Here is a 17389-nt window from a genome sequence, read left to right as displayed (position 1 = left end):
TTTTGAGCAATTTGGACGTGTTTTTGAAAGGAATCAAGTTAAATGCATTGGGTTGGATACGCCAAAGAGTCATAAGGCAAAAGGACAAAAGACAATTTCTTTAATTGAGGCAACTAAACTGAAAGAGAAAGGGTATCTTGTTGTTCCAGGACAAAAGCTTTGTCGGCAGTGTATTAAAAAGTATCAGGAAATCATTTCACGAGCTAATGTAGAGCCTGAAAAAATGGATACAGAAACAGAAACTGAAGGGGAAAGTCAAAATGAAACTGAGGATGAACATGTTGAGTATGAAGAATCACCAAGGAAAAGGTTAAATTCGAGCTTTGAATCAGTCGGAGTATCTCCAGTAAATCTTCATTCTCTTCCGCCACATTCGAGAGTGAATAGAGCAAAAGAAAAACTTAAAACTGTAATGAGTAAATTTGAAGAGTCAATATCCACTGTTTACAACTTCCCAATGGAAGAATTAAAGGACAGTGAGCCTTCAAATAATGATAAAAGGGAGACAATTGATAAGAAGGCAGACGAATTTGATAAACTGTGCACTGCTATCAAAGAAAAGTTACTTATCAGTTCATACCCTGAAAAGGTACAATTACTAACACTTGCGCCTGATAGCTGGTCCAGAGAGTATTGTTCGAAATACTTTGATGTTTCTGAATATCTAGTACGAAAAGCAAGGGATTTAAAAAGGGATTCTGGTATACTTGCCACACCATTACCTAAAAAAGGGAAAACAATACCTCAGGAGCATATTATTGACATAGAGAATTTTTATAAAAGTGACGAGAATAGTAGACAAATGCCAGGTAAAAAAGACTGCGTAAGCATACGAAAAAATGTACATGAACAAAAACGTCTTGTCTTATGTAACTTGCGTGAACTTTATGCAGCATTCAAGATGCAAAACCCTGACATCAAGGTAGGCTTTTCTAAATTTTGTGCATTGAGACCTAAGTCTTGCATAATTGCTGGAAAGTCTGGGACTCATTCAGTTTGTGTATGTTCCATACATCAAAATGCTGTTTTGCTTGTTGACGCAATTCAGTGGGATATAACTTACAAAGATTTAGTCAATAAAGTTGTTTGTGACTCTACCAATAGAATATGCATGATGCACCGTTGTGAAAATTGTCCTGGAGTTGAAGCTTTGAAAGTTTTTGTGAAAGAAAAACTCAAAGATTTTGATGAAGAGGAAGAGTTTCATTATATGCAGTGGGATACAACTGATAGAGCAAGTTTACAGACAATTACAACCAATTGTAATGACTATGTTGATACTTTGTGTAAAGACATAGATGAGCTTACTAAACACTCATTCGTCACTAAATGTCAAGCCAAATTTCTTAAAGCAAAGAAAGAGTCTCTTTTGCCAAACGAAGCTATTGTTCTTGGTGATTTCGCAGAGAACTATCAATTTTTAATACAAGACGAAATTCAGAGCTACCACTGGAGCAAGGAATACTGTACTTTACATCCAGTTGTTGTCTATTATCAGAGTGAAGGAACACTCAAACACAAATCATTCTGTTTCATTTCCAATGATAACACCCACGACACTAATTTTGTTTATAAAGTTCAAACATTGGTTGTAGAATATTTGAAAGAAAACCTTCCTCGAATTAGCAAGCTTTATTATTTCTCAGATGGATGTGCAGGCCAGTATAAGAATTATAAAAATTTTATGAATCTCTGCCACCATCAAGAGGATTTTGGAATTGATGCAGAGTGGATCTTCTTTGCCACCAGTCATGGAAAATCTCCATGTGACGGTATAGGAGGTTTCGTTAAGAGACATGTAGTAAAAAGGAGCTTGCAAAGACCACTGAAAAACCAAATACTAGATTATGAAGCAATGCTAGATTTGTGTGTAACCGAAATAAAGGACATACATTTTGTTGGAATAAGCCAAGAGGAAATGAAGGTAGTTAGAGAAGAATTGAAAAAACGTTTTGATGCTGGTGATACTGTTCCAGGAACAAGAAAAAGCCATCATTTTGTACCTCAATCCAAGTCGAAAATCACTCACAAGTTGACAAGTGAGGATAACAACTCCATTCTTTTTGATTTTAGATTAAAGGTATTTGAGCAGATTGATATTGCGTCCTTGAAAAATTTTAGCTATGTTGCATGTGTTTATGGAGACTTTTGGTGGGTAGGAATGATTACAGAAGTTGACATGAATAAGCAAGATGTATTGATTGAATTTTTACACCCTCATGGACCTCGTAAGAACTTTTACTGGCCTACTAAACAAGATAAGTGTCTAGTACCAATACAATGGATTCTAGCTTGTATTGAGACACCAGCAACAACAACTGGAAGAATGTATGAAATTTCAGAGAAAGATCATGCTAATATTATCTTTTCATATGATTGTTTTGTTAACAAGGTTTAGATTTTTCTTTGAGTCCTAGTATTTTCAATACTTTATTGTAAATTGTATCGTTATGCGTAAGAAAAATTTGCTAGTTTTCCCCATTTAAACCTTTAAGAAATACCCTGTTTTTGATCTTTGATTATGACTGATCTAAAAGAGAACATTCTTAATCTTTTGGTCAAATTGCAGTTCAAGTACTCTAAATTCAGATGAAAAAAAAAAAATTCCAAAAAAAGTTCGGCCACGCCCCTTTTTTGGTCACATGGGCTACCAAGGGGGGAGAATTAAAACAGATCTATAGCATGTCAAGACTTTATTTTTAATGGTTTTAAGTGCTTTTTTTGAATTCCTCACCTCAAAATTACCCTAAATCCAAAATTTCAGCCCTGTAGCATTCTTCATTTAGGAAATATTAAAGAAAACGTAAATTCAAAATGGCGGATTTTGGGACCGCAAGGCAAAAAGGGGCAAATTTTCAAATGGCGATATCTTGGGAACTAAAAAAGCTACGAGGCTGAAATTTTCAGGATTTTCATTTCTCATTGATAACTTTCACTGGTAAAAATTTCAAAGAAATCTGAGATATAAGGGTTACATTTTTCAAAAATATTGGATGATTTGAGATGGAATTACCCGTATATTATATACCAATTGATCAGAAATTTTATGCTGGTTGAGAAAAAGGTCAAAGCCATGGTCTTAAAATATCGCTATCAAGAGATACGAAGTACTTTCGTTTTCTAAGTTTTGAGAACGAAAGTACTTCATAGCTCAAGATAGAAAAATTTTCAGACCATAATATTGACCTTTTTTCTTAATCAGCATAGAATTTCTGATCGATTGGTATATAATATATATGGTTTTAAGATCAAAAATATTTTTCTTAGGCTAGCAGAGCCTAGGACCCCATGTAACGAAAGAAAATTTTGAATCCGCCATTATGGATTTCTAAATTCATGTAGAAAAATTTTTTTTCCTGAATTTTATTATTTGGAAGGTAGACAAGACCCTCGGAAAATTTCAAGTAAATCAAGTAAGCCAATCAAATGTTACAGCCACGCAAATTTGGAACCAAAAGTAATCATTTCAAAAAATCAAAATCGAAAGTGCTTCATATCTTTAGATAGCGAGATTTTAAGACCATGGTTCTGACCTTTTTTCTTAATCAGCATAAAATTTGTGATCGATTGGTATATAATATGTCTATGTTTGAAGTCAAAAAAAAATTTATTTTCAAGCAAGAGGGCTAAAAAGGGTTGAAAATCTAAAATCCGCCATTATGGAAATTTGAGCCTGATCCAAATAACGCCACACACATTTTCTGACTCTTCAAGGACTATACTTTCATGATCAAAAGAAAAAATGACTATACGCCGATGTGCATACGGGACCTAACTCAGCTCCTAGAGTATTACTGATGTAGTTATTTTTCGAGCTCAAAAACGTTGAATTTGAAATTTTCTGTCTTATATGCAAATGTAAATACAAATAGAGAACTCAGTATAAAACTCTAGCACTTTATGTATTCAGCTTGATCACACTGTATGAACACTAAATCAATTATGAAGGATTTATTTTAACAGTGTAATCAATAAAAGTGAGAAATCGTACTCACTGGTCTCGTTTTTAGTTTCGTTTCGTGCTTAGAATAAAATTAGAATGTTGCCTGGTATGTTCCAATTTTTCACGGATAATGTTTATTGGTAACAATAAGAAAGCAAGGTAAATGCTGAATGGACCTACCTGAAAATTGTTGTATGAGAAAATAGTAGAAAAAATGGCGGCAATAAAGAAAAGGCTGACAAAAAAGAGGTCCCTCGTTCGCCTGTTACCAGCTTTTCTTGGGATTGGCTCATTAGTTCTTTTCTGATTTTTTGCATGGTTAAGTAAAATGACAATACCCAAAACGTGACGGAGCCCGGTTTTCGCATAAAAAATTTTGGGGTTTACAAATTAGGCCAAAAACGGCCTAAAATTAGGGTTTTTTGTACTTTTTCTAAAAAATTGCTCCTTAGTTATTATTCTGTTTTTTTTTTGCATAACAAAACAGACTAATGATCTTTAAAAAATGGCTGAAGCGCAATGGTGATATTCATAAAAGAATGTTTTTGGGCAAATTTGGACCAAAACGGCTTAAAAATTCCCTTTCGTCATTTTTAAGGAAAATGCACATTCCCTGCGACTGACATGTTTTTTTTCTGATTTTTGCACATTGATGTACACTTTTTTTATAAAAGAACTAGTAAATCTTTGATAATTTTTTTGGCACTCTGAGGCTCAAATTGTTCTTATCATGTTCTTATTTATAGGTTGAAATTGAAGTATCTTTGCATTTATACCCAATTTTACTACTTTGACCCCAAAATTGCTTGAGATTGAATGCCAGACATAGCATAGCATTGTTCTTATTTCTTGGCGATTTTGAGCCATTGTTCTTATAAAAGAAAAAAGTATAAGATGGTGATGTTTAAAATCTGGCAGAGCCCAATCTTCAAAGTAAAATTTGGGGGTGGATAAATTTGGGCCAAAACTGCCTAAAAATAGGGTTTTTTATTTTGTGCGTAATCGTCTCATTACTTTTTCCTGATTTTTTACATAACGATGCGATGTGATCATTCAGCATGTTTTCTTCACCAGAAAGGTCCATTCAGTATGTAGCTAGTTTAGTTCTAAGCCTAGAAATGTTCTTAATATTTTCTCATCAGTTTTACCATATTGTTGTGCAACTTCCTAAGAAATTGGGTATTTTAGGGTTCATAAGGACTTAAATTGTTTTTGATTTGATCATGTTATTTACTCACCGAAGCGTGGCATGATATATTAACATATTTTTACTAAATCACCCAATTACCTTTAGTTGAGCAACCACAATCTATCATTAGTGATACACGCTTCTTTTTTATAAGAATAGTGTACTTTGGATGAGGGTCAAGTATTCTTAAGAAAGTGCCAAAATAGAGGGTGAAATATTCTTAACGTATTGTTACTTTTTTAGACTTGACTTTTTTACAAACATGAGAAATTATCAACTTGAGAGTTTTGGACTATTGAGTGAACATTTTGGTTAAAATTACATTTCTTTCTCAAAGCTTCAATTTATCTCTAATAAAGGAAGCAGTTTTTTTCTGTTAACCAAATGCAAATTGACTGTATTCTTATCAAATTCTGTGAAATTCACCCTAGAGGGTATTCTTACGATTTGGCCAATTTTCACCCTGATATTGTTATAGAAGATATTTTTATAAAAAAAAGCGTGTATTTAAATTAGCTGTATTTCGCAGCATTTAAAGATCGTCATTTCCTGGAACTTGCAATCCTTATTGTTATCAGATTAATTAGCAAAATGTTTGTTTACTTTGATTTTGAAGAAGAAAAGAGAGCTTCAATTAATCTCATCTATAGATCAAATACGGTCATGAGTCCAACTAGTTTATTTTTCGTGGTCGTCTTTGTTTCATCTTATTTTGTTGATCATTCGAGTACTGTGAGCACGAACAGTGTCTCTTACTGTATTCAACAGAGTCGTATCACTATTATTCCTGACTTTGTTGATGATGATTTAAACTTAGCTTATTCTTCCTGGAAACATCTACTTGAATTAGTTCGATCGTTGGTGAGAGACAAATGTGTGAAAGTATCAATTTATTCACCTGGACATAAACGATTTCTTGATATTCATATTGGTAATGTTTACAACGTTTTTGAAACTGGACGATTCGGAGAAGATCTAAACATTGATTTTGTGGAAGTACTTAATTATTTCATAGATATACTACAAGTGAATACCGAGAGCGTCAAGAGCAGTGTTGAACAGACATTCCTATATATCCATTTCCCAAGAAATTACCCATCGTCTACCGACATTTTTCTTTCGAAACAGTTAAAATCATTGCGTGTACAGCATAGATACAATGTCATCTTTCTCTGTTTATATCAGAGTGATTTATGCACGATGTGTAAAAAATGGTTACCGCAACACCATTTAGTCATCTTCAATGCTTTACCAAACCAATTTTCTCTTACAGATATTACAAAAATCATGTTGGATTTATTACGAAATCCAAATTACAACCGGTACACAAATTACAAAACCTTGGCTCACCACTGTAACGAGACAAACAACAAATTTAAAATCTTTTTTTGGAATATTAAAAAAGGGCCTGGAGAGAAACAATCAGAAATGTTTCTCAATCTTTATGTTTTGAATTTCTTTACCATCATATTCCCCAAAGCTGACAGCTTCATGGTCGTGCAACTTGGGGATAACTATATTGCTTCATCGACTGGAAATTCTTTGTTCCCAAACCATACAAATTATAATGCAGATGATAGATTTATCTCCTTGAGATCTCATTTATATAGCAGCAAGACGAAGGCTATCCATGTCAATTACGAAATGAAAAACTCTGCATTTCAAAGAGATAAAGATATTCTACGCACAGAGAACACTGTAAATATAATAGTGACCACAGACCCAATCAAGGCTCCTTTCCTTAAAAATGGCGAGTTCATTATTCACGAAGAAGATTCGATGAGTCATCATTTCCTCACATTATTGATCAACAGGATAAATTTTGTTTTATGTCACATGAAGTAAAATGAAAGAACATGACGAGCTTGGCGATGGAAATAAACCAGTTTTGGTTTTTGACTTGAATTGTTGTCTTTTAAAAAATAATTTTTTAATGTAATAATTTTCGGACCCTACTTGGAGGTCCTATAAATCAACCTTCCGTCCGTCCGTTTGTTACCAGCTTTTCAAGAGATTATTTGCTCATTAGTTTTTTTCTGATTTCTTGCACAGTGTTGCAAATGGTGATGCCCAATTACAGGAGGGCCAATCATTGAAACCACTTATTTCCTATCCAGAACGCCAGCGCGTAGTTTTTCCACAAACGCCGGATTAAAACAAAATCTATCGCTAAATTTCAAATAATGTAGTCCTACAAAACAAAGGAACCGTTAGATACAATCTGTCGTCATGATTACGGCGCCTTCTATGCGCGTTTTGGATGGGAAAATAAGTGGCTTCAATTTCTCTTGCCTGAGAAGAGTTAAAGTTTTGCCTCTAACCCTTCGGGCTTGAGACTCAATGGGGCTAATCATATAAATATCGGTGAGCAGGGTATTTTTCAAGCATGTTTTTACACCGTTATTCGGTGGTAAAAACTCAATGTAAAAAAATCAATTTTGTGAGGAAAAAGATGTGTAAGTGAAATAATGCAAATAAAGTAGAGAATTCGTGATACAAAAACTTAAGGAAAATCAACTAAGATACTAAGGGCAAAAACTTTCTTCCTTGTCCAACCATGGTGGGCGACATTTAAACACAACTGCATTGAAACTGGATTTTTTCAGACCAAAACGGTGGTTAGGAAAAGTGTTTGGTAAAAACCCTGGTGAGCATTTTAAAAATTCGTGTTAGAGAAATTCTTGTTAGAGACTATTTTAGACATTCATTTCCCCCCTAATACTTGAAGCGATTAACAAGGACTTCAAAATTTCTTTTTCTGACCATGGAATCTTTTATCTAAAGTGAGATTAAAGCCGATCCTTTGTTAAAACAAGGTATTATAAAACAGTTAATGCTTTCTTTTGATATTCATTACATGCTCTTTGTAAGCTGATGGGAAATTGTTGGATAGAACGGGTATAATACACGCGTTAGGAATTTGATTGGAGTGGCTTTTATAAGAAATGGAATCATTCGTCAGTTGGCCAAACTTTACCGGTTCTTTTTCCGGCATTGGATTTGCAGTATAAGTAACTTTTAACAGTACTCGAATATTCTGTTCTTTACAATGAAATTCGTTACGGTTCTATATATCCCGTCAAAGTGATCTCAAGGAAATTGACATGTTAAATTATTACCCATGAGAGCAAAGAAGATTTCTAATAGCTAATACATTATTTTCTTTATTGAATCAATCTATTTTAAATACTCTCCCGTGTTTCAAATTTATATCTCGTTTAAAACTGGATGCATTTATTACAATAAGTTGCGCAGTATGGTTGTGGTTTACACAGATCAAGAAAGATTACTTAGAAACGATTTTTTGAAACATGATGACAAGTCAAAATCTTGCTATTTGATTTTCTGCAGGGTGATATACGAACGTGAGGAGAATTTTTGCAAATTTCGCAAATTTACAGGGAGCATTTATATGAAATATTTTTGTCCTTCAGTATTAATTGAGCCTTTTATATACGTTATCGTTTTCATCTTTAAAATTGGGTTTATAAATGAGACTTTCACGGAGATTATGTAGTTAATAATAGGTCATTTGTCTTTTCCATTTCTGCGGTCTCGTATAGTCTTGACAAATTCTTAGCATTTTTGGTCGTTCATGGTTGATTTATAATTCTTGTACATCTGATGGATCACAGGGGATGTATACCCTTTTGATGAATTGTTTTGGTTTCGAAATTTTGATATTTCTTTATGGTTACTGATTTTTAACTCTTGTGACTCTTAAGCTTTGAAATTATCACTGTTTTAACCTAGTCTGAATCGCAGACCTCTGGTATTTTTGGATTTGTACCCAATTTTTACTACTTTGCTTGAAATTGATTAATTCCAGGATAAGCATTGTTCTATAAAAGGAAAAGAGTGTATTTGGAAGTGTTTTCAATGATTAATCCGTGTTAGGGGACAGAAGAAATTTTTGTCTAATTTTTGATTATCATAGCAGGGCATCAAAATGTTTTGTCCCGACGGTAAAGCTTCAAAATAAGGTTACAGGAAAATGACTGCTGAGTTTTTTTGAGGTCTTTAAATTATCTGCAATTTAATCCGCTTATGTTTATTCGATTCGTCTTATGCGTTGTACCTTCCGTGTTTAGTCGAATTAGACATCCCATTAAGATATTCCCTTAATGATCAATTGAAATCCGTTTTGAATTTTTCTCATCGTTTAATTCATAAGATAAAGGATCATTTTAAGCCATCTCAAAATCAATTCTTAATAAAAGTATTGATAAGCATGCCATAATGCTCGTAATTAGATTTTCGACTTATGTCCACTCACAATAAAACGTTTGAGATAATCTAAATACACGCTTTTTGATAAGAACAAATTATATATGAACGTTAATGTCCTCGGTGGAAAATTATACTCTACAATGCTAGACAAAAGGTTTGTAGACTTCTGCAATATTTGCAAAATACTTCAATATCGATCAAAAACAAGTTCCCAAGAGGCTCTGGGTGCTTTCCAAACCCATTCAAAGCTGTTCAAAGCTGTTCAAAGTCTTTGAAAGTCACCCACTGCAGTCTAACCACTGCAGTCTAACCACTGCAGTCTAACCACTGCAGTCTAACCACTGCAGTCTAACCACTGCAGTCTAACCACTGCAGTCTAACCACTGCAGTCTAACCACTGCAGTCTAACCACTGCAGTCTAACCACTGCAGTCTAACCACTGCAGTCTAACCACTGCAGTCTAACCACTGCAGTCTAACCACTGCAGTCTAACCACTGCAGTCTAACCACAAGGGCAAACCACAAGGGCAAACCACAAGGGCTTGATTAACTGGCTTACACCAGTATCAAAACGCTGATTTTTTGCTTGTGGTTCCCTCAAAAGCAATTCAAAAGCAATGCAACGACTTCAAAAGTGTTTTTCTTAACTCCATCCCCTTTCAGACACATTGAAGAGTCATTTTGCTCTATTTCTCATCATTTTTCACTTAAATTTCATTTGTCTACAACCTTTTGTCCGGCATTGTAATTTTTGCCCTCGCTTAAAATAATATGATGCTATTTTCCACATCCCCACTGAATTTTCTGACTTGAAAACAATGGAATTTGAATCCCCAGCCATAAATAATATGGGAATATCAATCCCCATCAAGTTTAAGCCTATTATTTCACCCACACTGACTGAAGAAATTCTGTGAAAAGGGGGTGTAATAATATTCAAAAAAACGGTAAATTAGGAACATTTAAGAACATTAGGCATTCAGGCTTAAAACTCAAAAAGTTTAGAGCATCTTCAGGCTTAAAAGGTTTTCCATGGTTTAATAAAAAAAACTTTTATCCAAGTTGAAAAAGGGTTTGCGAAACGTTGCTCTTTATTTTGATGCGTCTGCTCATTACCACTTGCTTTCCATAGAAAGCCAGGGCGAAGATATTCGTAGTTGCGACAGATCATTCAATTGACAAAAACACATATTCTGCCTCCTGATTTAGCAGATTGATTTACGAAGATCAGACGGTAAACCAGAAACTTTTGAAATCTGATTGTAGTTTAGAGCTCTGATACCAAGTCCACGTTTCAACGACCTTCAACGGGAAAGTCATACAACAAAGTCAGTGTCAAATAATTTTTCGCTGATCATGTTATGTAAATTAAGGCTTCAAACTAATTAACTGTGTTGAAATTTTGGTTTCTCTTTAATTAATTAGTTTCAAAGTTTGTGACAAGGAAGATGAGCTTTTTGCTTGATTCAGCGCCAGTACGATATATTCCCTTTTGAGAGTAGAAGAGAATGGTTGTTATTGTCGATGATTTCAGCTCTAAGATTTCTATAGCTCCTAGCTGGCAGCAAACTGTAGTTTTTGATGTATTATGTTTTTGGCTCATCGCCTGGATTGATTTACATTCGTAACAGATGGTATATGATTACTTTATATCATACGTCAACCGAATGAGATGTTCGGGACTCCACATAGATTTGGTTGCAGAGCTTAGATTTGTGGGAAAATACAAAGCTGGAGTGGCGAAAGCTCTGGAAGAAAGGATTGGCTGAAAGCAAAAATTAGCTACTACATAAATTTGGTTTGGAGTTTGAGTTAAAGTTTTGATCAAAAGTAGGGAGACTGAATGAGATTTTTATCTCTTACGTCATGTTGGTTGTAGTGTTTTATGCAATATACACTTGTCTTTTTTCAGGAATCTTTCTCTTTCATCATCACTTACCGCTAATTACTTCACAAGAAAATGATATGATTATGATGTCTGTGTGGACAGACAGACATCCTCTAATAAATAGATTTGCTACCTTATGTAAATTGTAGCACAGCCTGCATTTATTATAACATAATGATAACATGATATATAATACCAGTTTGTTTCCATCTTTCCAAAGCTTAACTCAGAAAGAAAGTTTACCAGAAAGAGAGACATGCTAAGTTTTTGGATTTTTGATAAAAAGCTTAGTTGATACATTACACGTTTTTTTTATAAGAGCATAATGCTTCGATGGCCAAAATATTTAAGTTAAGAACATTTTAAGGCTTTGCGGACTCTAAAACGGCCGATTCCCTAAGAAAATTGACAAAAATACTCACAAAATGGTGAAAATAAGAACATGTTTTAAAGAACATTTTCAGGCTTAAATCTCTAAAAGTTAAGAACATCCCAAGGCTTCAAAAAGTTTGGATGTTCTTATAAAAAAAACGTGTAGAACAGTATATATGTTGTTGAACATGTATTTTTGAATGCTGTGAAAGTTTTGAGATTTTTTCGCATAAGGCTGTTCAAACGATGCTTTGGATTGACATTTTAGAAGTTGAACTCTAAATAAAAAAATATCAGAGATTTAATCATAGAAAAGTATTAATGGTGAACCAGTGATTCAAGTTTGGTCTGGTAATTAGGTTGGGCTGGTAATGATTGAATCCTAAACCTGTTGCAGTGCGAGGGAGTTGTACCACACAACAGTATCCATACCACTATTTTTCAAAAGAACAACCACGCGATCTCATATTCTATATAAGCTATCATAAAACTATTTAGGAGTTATGTTTTCTTATGATAATTAGATCGAAATCTGTATTATAACCACATACCGTATGTTCGTTGGTCGTTTATTAAAAGATGGGAGGGTCAACTAGCTGGAGGTCATTCATTTAGTTCTATGATGTCATATTTACCATAAAGTCCTCAGTGAGGAATGTAATTCATTCGAGGATTACTCAAACACTTTAATCGTTTTATTTTTATTGCTTGTCACTTTGGTGCTTTGGTTGATGGGTGCAGTGGATCTTCCATACAACTCAAGCACACACATGGAACATACATTTTCGAGTTATGAAAGCTATTCATAATGGTTTGTTAACACAGGAGGCAAGAAATTCGAGTTAGAATCTCCACTGTACTCTTTGAAAATTCAAGAAGGTCTTAGGCGTTATACCTCTGACAGTCAAAATTATATTATGAAGTATACCAATGAAAATGATCAGTGGTCTTTCATTGGTCTTAAACCAAATGGAGCTATCCTCTGTCTCTTGGACTTAGACTAAAATTGACTTAACGTTTAATATTGCTTCTGAGTGATATTAAACTTTAAGCAGTGCAACAACATTTGTTCCTAATTAAGGTTTTCTGCTAATCTGATAAGGTTGCCTTTTTGAATGATATGTAAAAAACCTTAAGACTTCTTATTGATAATTCGTATTGATTGAGGCCCGGGTGAGACCTATAAATGAATGCTTTAGCTAATTAGTCTTTACATTAAAGTAGAGATAATGTTTAGTCAATGCAACTTTTTAATAAAGAGCAGTATGGGGTTTGAAATGCCAAATGTTTTTCTCCAGTTTTTCTCCTTTAAAAAATTACTCATTCGATCAATGATAATTTTCTTATCTCGTGTAAAAGTTCTTTTTGGATGTCGATTTCGTTTGGCTGCTTTTTTAGGATCTTTTTTGGCGACTATGGAAAGACGAGATATTTGATGGAATCCATAGCGCTGACTGCTGTTTTTCCCCGGTTCACCTGTTGTTTCAAGAATTTGCCGCTTAATGCACCCCCTTCTCACAGGATATTTTTCACTCAATGGGGGTAAAAATATCGGATTGAAACTCGATTGGGATTGATATTCCCATATTTTTTATGACTGGGGACTACAATTCTTTTGTTTTTTAAGTCAGAAATTTCAGTGGGGATAAAGAAAATAGCATAATATTTTGCAGTGAGAATTGGTTTATTTGGTTGTTTCGGTGGGGAGTATCATTTTACATCGGGGACAATATTTTGGCCAATTTTCCTAGTGGGAAAGGGTTCCAGTGGGTCTATGAGAAGGGTGTGTTATACAGGCTTCTTCAAGCAATTCATATGTAAGAATCGAAACTAGGTCAAAATAGTACATAGGAAAATCATTTTTTAGATTGGTTTTCTCTAATATTACCATACATGGTTTTTTAAGGTATTTAACATGATGACTAATGATTGAGTCCCACGCATAAGAAGGTTTTTCAATGGTATAGCATGATTTTGTTGGTTAATAACGAACAAGGAAAATTGGCACTCGTGATTCGTTCATGTGTGTAAAAAAAGTTAAAGTTACCATGTTACTAAAGCTTATGAGTATTTAGTTTGGATGATTCATAGAATGCACCCCCTCCCCTGAGCTTGGGGGGGGGGGGCTAAACCATTTTTGCTTGATTGGGGCTGTATTTTCAAAGAATACTGGGGGCTAGCTTGCTAGGGGGGCTGAGTGTTTTGTAATAGAACTGGGGGCAGAGCTGATAGGTTGAAGATATTTAAAATTACGCTAAAAATCTATGCTATATGGGGAAGGTTTTATCCTTCTTGAAAAAGAATTTATCGATAATTTGCATGCAAAATTTCTTTGATATTTTGCTTTGTGAAGGTGGGGGCTATGTTTCTAGAATTTAGCCGGGTGCTATTTTCCTTAACGGCTTATTTTTATATCTTCAACTTTCTTCTAATATCCACATATTGTTAGACCTTTTGGAAATATTTAGTTCTTTATGTATTAGATTAACAGCTTCTCCCAAATACATAGCTCTGTAAGATAAGACTAATCAGCTTAATAGATACGACATGACGTAAATCGCTATTATTATTAGAGATATGATGCGCTTTAAGAAAACATTATAAACGTCTCACTTTGATACAAATTTCGCAACTCAGTAACGAAAAATGTCAAATATCTTGTCGTTTTCCTTACTTGTCAGTAGAGATTCAAACATTGATGCTGATTGATGCTATATTTGTTTATTTATGATAAAACATGCGTGGACAAGTTGATCTCTATGAATTCAAATGATATCTAGATCTTGATGATGATGTTTTGTTGGAATCTATATACGAGAGAATGTTATTATTTTTGTTACATTTTGATGAAACTGGTGAATGGACTTTGTTTATATGAACATTGAGGCTCGAAAATACCGAAAATAAGAACAAATTAAGAGTAAATGCTGAGCTTGAAAGATTAACATATTAAGGATCACAGTTGCAAAATAGGATACAAAGGCTAAAAGTACTTCAATATAACACTAAAACAGGATAAAAACAATGTAGATACTTTGGGCATTGGGTTTGCAAAAGTAAGTTTGTATGTAAGGTAAGGTAAGGTAAGGCGATCTTCGAATTAAGAAAAGCGAAACTTTACATTGGAATACTTTAATGGGATAAATTCTCGCGGATAACTATATTACGAGATATTTTTCCGATTCTGCGTCATTTTTGCTATTTTACTGCCAAGCTATGCATGTTTGTTGTGAAATACGCATTATTAACGCTTCTGTGATGGCGGGCGGTAAACATGTTAAAAGTGGTCTTTTAACATTTTTTGGATAATTTTCGCGGATAAAACCTTTTTAACTTTCCAACTTTCCATTGGGACTTATTTTCGCGGATAACAACCAAATCTAGGAAACTGCGAAATTTAATTCCATTAAAGTATCTTAGCTTTCCACCCTCTGCAAAATGACTTGAGTCATCAACGTGTCCAATAATTTTTGTCCCTGATAAATGGGTTTGATGATTCATTCATGTGACTTTCGCTTCCTTAATTCTGTCGTCGTGTATGTGCCTGAACATTTTTCAACAATGCTTTTTTTTTTTTTTTTTTAATTTTTAATGTTTGAAGTTCTGTGGTAAATGCTTAATATTACAATCTTTCGTTTGGCTTATGTCAATATTTTGATGCGCATTGAGTAATCTGTCAAAAGCATCTATTAGCAATAAACTTTGATTTGTAATTTTACACCAATAATCATATGAGGTTTCATAAGACACTTTTTCTCTAAATTTGTACTTACCTTACCTCGAAAGGTTTGTGCATGGTGGTGTGTGAAAAAACACAACATTTTTTTATATTTGCTTGAAATCAAGTGTGTTTTAAATTGATTAAGGGTTGATAAATCATCCAGCCATTGAGATTTATTTAGGTTTGGTTAAATTTCTTTTTTTTTTGCCATTGCACCATTTAGAAATACATTTGAATCGCATTTAGGATATCATCTCTTCAGATTCGAATGTTTTTTCCATAATGGTGGATTTTCTGCTAGAAGTGGTGTTGTCAAACCTGACGGTCTTCATAGTTAATAAACAGACACCTGGGGGGGCGAGGCTTTTATGTAGACTGATTCGACTCCAGTCTCCTTTTAGTTTAATATTCTTGATACTTGTTGTTTGGGTCGAATTTAGAAACAGTGCTGGAATAGTTTAACCATTATCTGCGAAGTTTCGTATAAGTTTTTGTTCAAAAAGATGACAATAATTTTTATATAACACTTCTATCTAATTTGTTTTTGTTTTTTACAGATTTCAGTAGATGAAAAATAAATCTTATGCTCGCCACAATGACCTGTCAAAAGTTGTTTTCCTTATGCATTACGCTAACCGGTAAGTAGAACGCCGTCGTTCGTTCGTTCGTTCGTTCGTTCGTTCGTTCGTTCGTTCGTTCGTTCGTTCGTTCGTTCGTTCGTTCGTTCGTTCGTTCGTTCGTTCGTTCGTTCGTTCGTTCGTTCGTTCGTTCGTTCGTTCGTTCGTTCGTTCGTTCGTTCGTTCGTTTGTTTGTTTAGCAAAAAGGTCGAGCCAATCTAATTTCAAGAGTCTCAACGTTTGTGTTTTTAAGTTGGTTATAAGGTTACTGGGTAAATTTTGATAAATTCACGTGGGAAATCTGATCAAAAATTCTGTATTTTGTTAAATTGCTGTTAAAAGCTAAAAGCACCCTTTGTTTTGAAATTAAATATCAAAGATAAGCTATAATTCTCATTTTTTCCTCCACCACACAGTTCTGTTCTGTCTATGCCAAGCACGTGATGGTGATGATGTGGTTGCATATATTAGCGAAGGTGATATCAAGGGGAGTTTCCATTTTGAGCAGTTCAACTCGACCATTGTCAAGATCACAATCAAACTAAGCTATGATGGTGTGGATAATAAATTGTATCGCATTCATCAACATCCATCTAACTACCAACAAAAATGTAAACATCTTGGCGAAAAAGTTTTCGATATGGACTCCATAAAAGGGCATTTGGGTAAAGAAGAAACATTGTATGTTGATGCAAACAAAATACCTTTACATGGTAAAAACTCAATCCAGGGACGATCGATTAGCGTTGCCTTATCATCGAACACAAGCAAGATTTTAGCCTGCGGTACTTTAGTCTCCAAAGGCACTGAGAACAGCTATGCAGTGGCATCGATTTCTAACTCGAAGATTGCTGGTAAATTTGAATTTGTCCAACAAGGTTTGAATGGAGATACCATGATCACCGGAGAAATTTCACATTCAGACAGGTCCACAGTGGCAACTGATAATCATAAATGGTATGCTTTTCTTTCGAAAAAACAAACTTTTCGGAACAGTAATAAGCAGTAATAAGTAATACTTGATAAAAGAGTAATAAGTCGCAAAAAAATACTGACAGGTAAATTTTTAATCTAGTATACTAGGTTAACTATTGAACCATTATTAAGCTTGATTTTTCACGTTAGCTGAAATTAGAACAACTCAGCTTTTAGCTGAACTACTAATAGTAAGGTACAAACCCTAAAGACACGTGACATCTTTTGTGCAACGCAACCAAACATGGTTCATCTCAAAGAATTTTACCAGTTTTTGGCGAGGGAAGGGGTTTCTGCTAAGGCCTTTAAAAAACTGACGTTACAGCCAAAACCCCCTTGACCCCAAACTTTGACGAAATTTCAAAGTCAATAAAACCCAAAACCACTTATTATAAGTTAAATACATCATTCTTTGAAATGAACCAGGTTTTGTTGCGTCACATAAAAGATGTCA

General features: G+C 34.2%; 1 protein-coding gene across 1 annotated transcript in view; it reads left to right on the top strand.

Annotated features, from left to right (window-relative positions):
- LOC136815168 (uncharacterized) overlaps window positions 1-17389 on the top strand; it is a 29609-nt gene that overhangs the window by 2815 nt on the left and 9405 nt on the right. The window contains exons 3-4 of the mRNA XM_067071618.1: window positions 15901-15981; window positions 16377-16917. Coding sequence (XP_066927719.1) covers window positions 15927-15981; window positions 16377-16917 — 596 coding nt within the window. The 5' untranslated portion in view covers window positions 15901-15926. The remainder of the gene's footprint in view (window positions 1-15900; window positions 15982-16376; window positions 16918-17389) is intronic.

The sequence above is a fragment of the Clytia hemisphaerica genome, unplaced genomic scaffold, assembly GCF_902728285.1.
Source record: "Clytia hemisphaerica strain Z4C2 unplaced genomic scaffold, Clytia hemisphaerica genome assembly, whole genome shotgun sequence".
Lineage (NCBI taxonomy): Eukaryota > Metazoa > Cnidaria > Hydrozoa > Leptothecata > Clytiidae > Clytia > Clytia hemisphaerica.
Note: the sequence above shows the minus strand (reverse complement) of the source record. Positions and strands in the feature narration are given on the sequence as shown.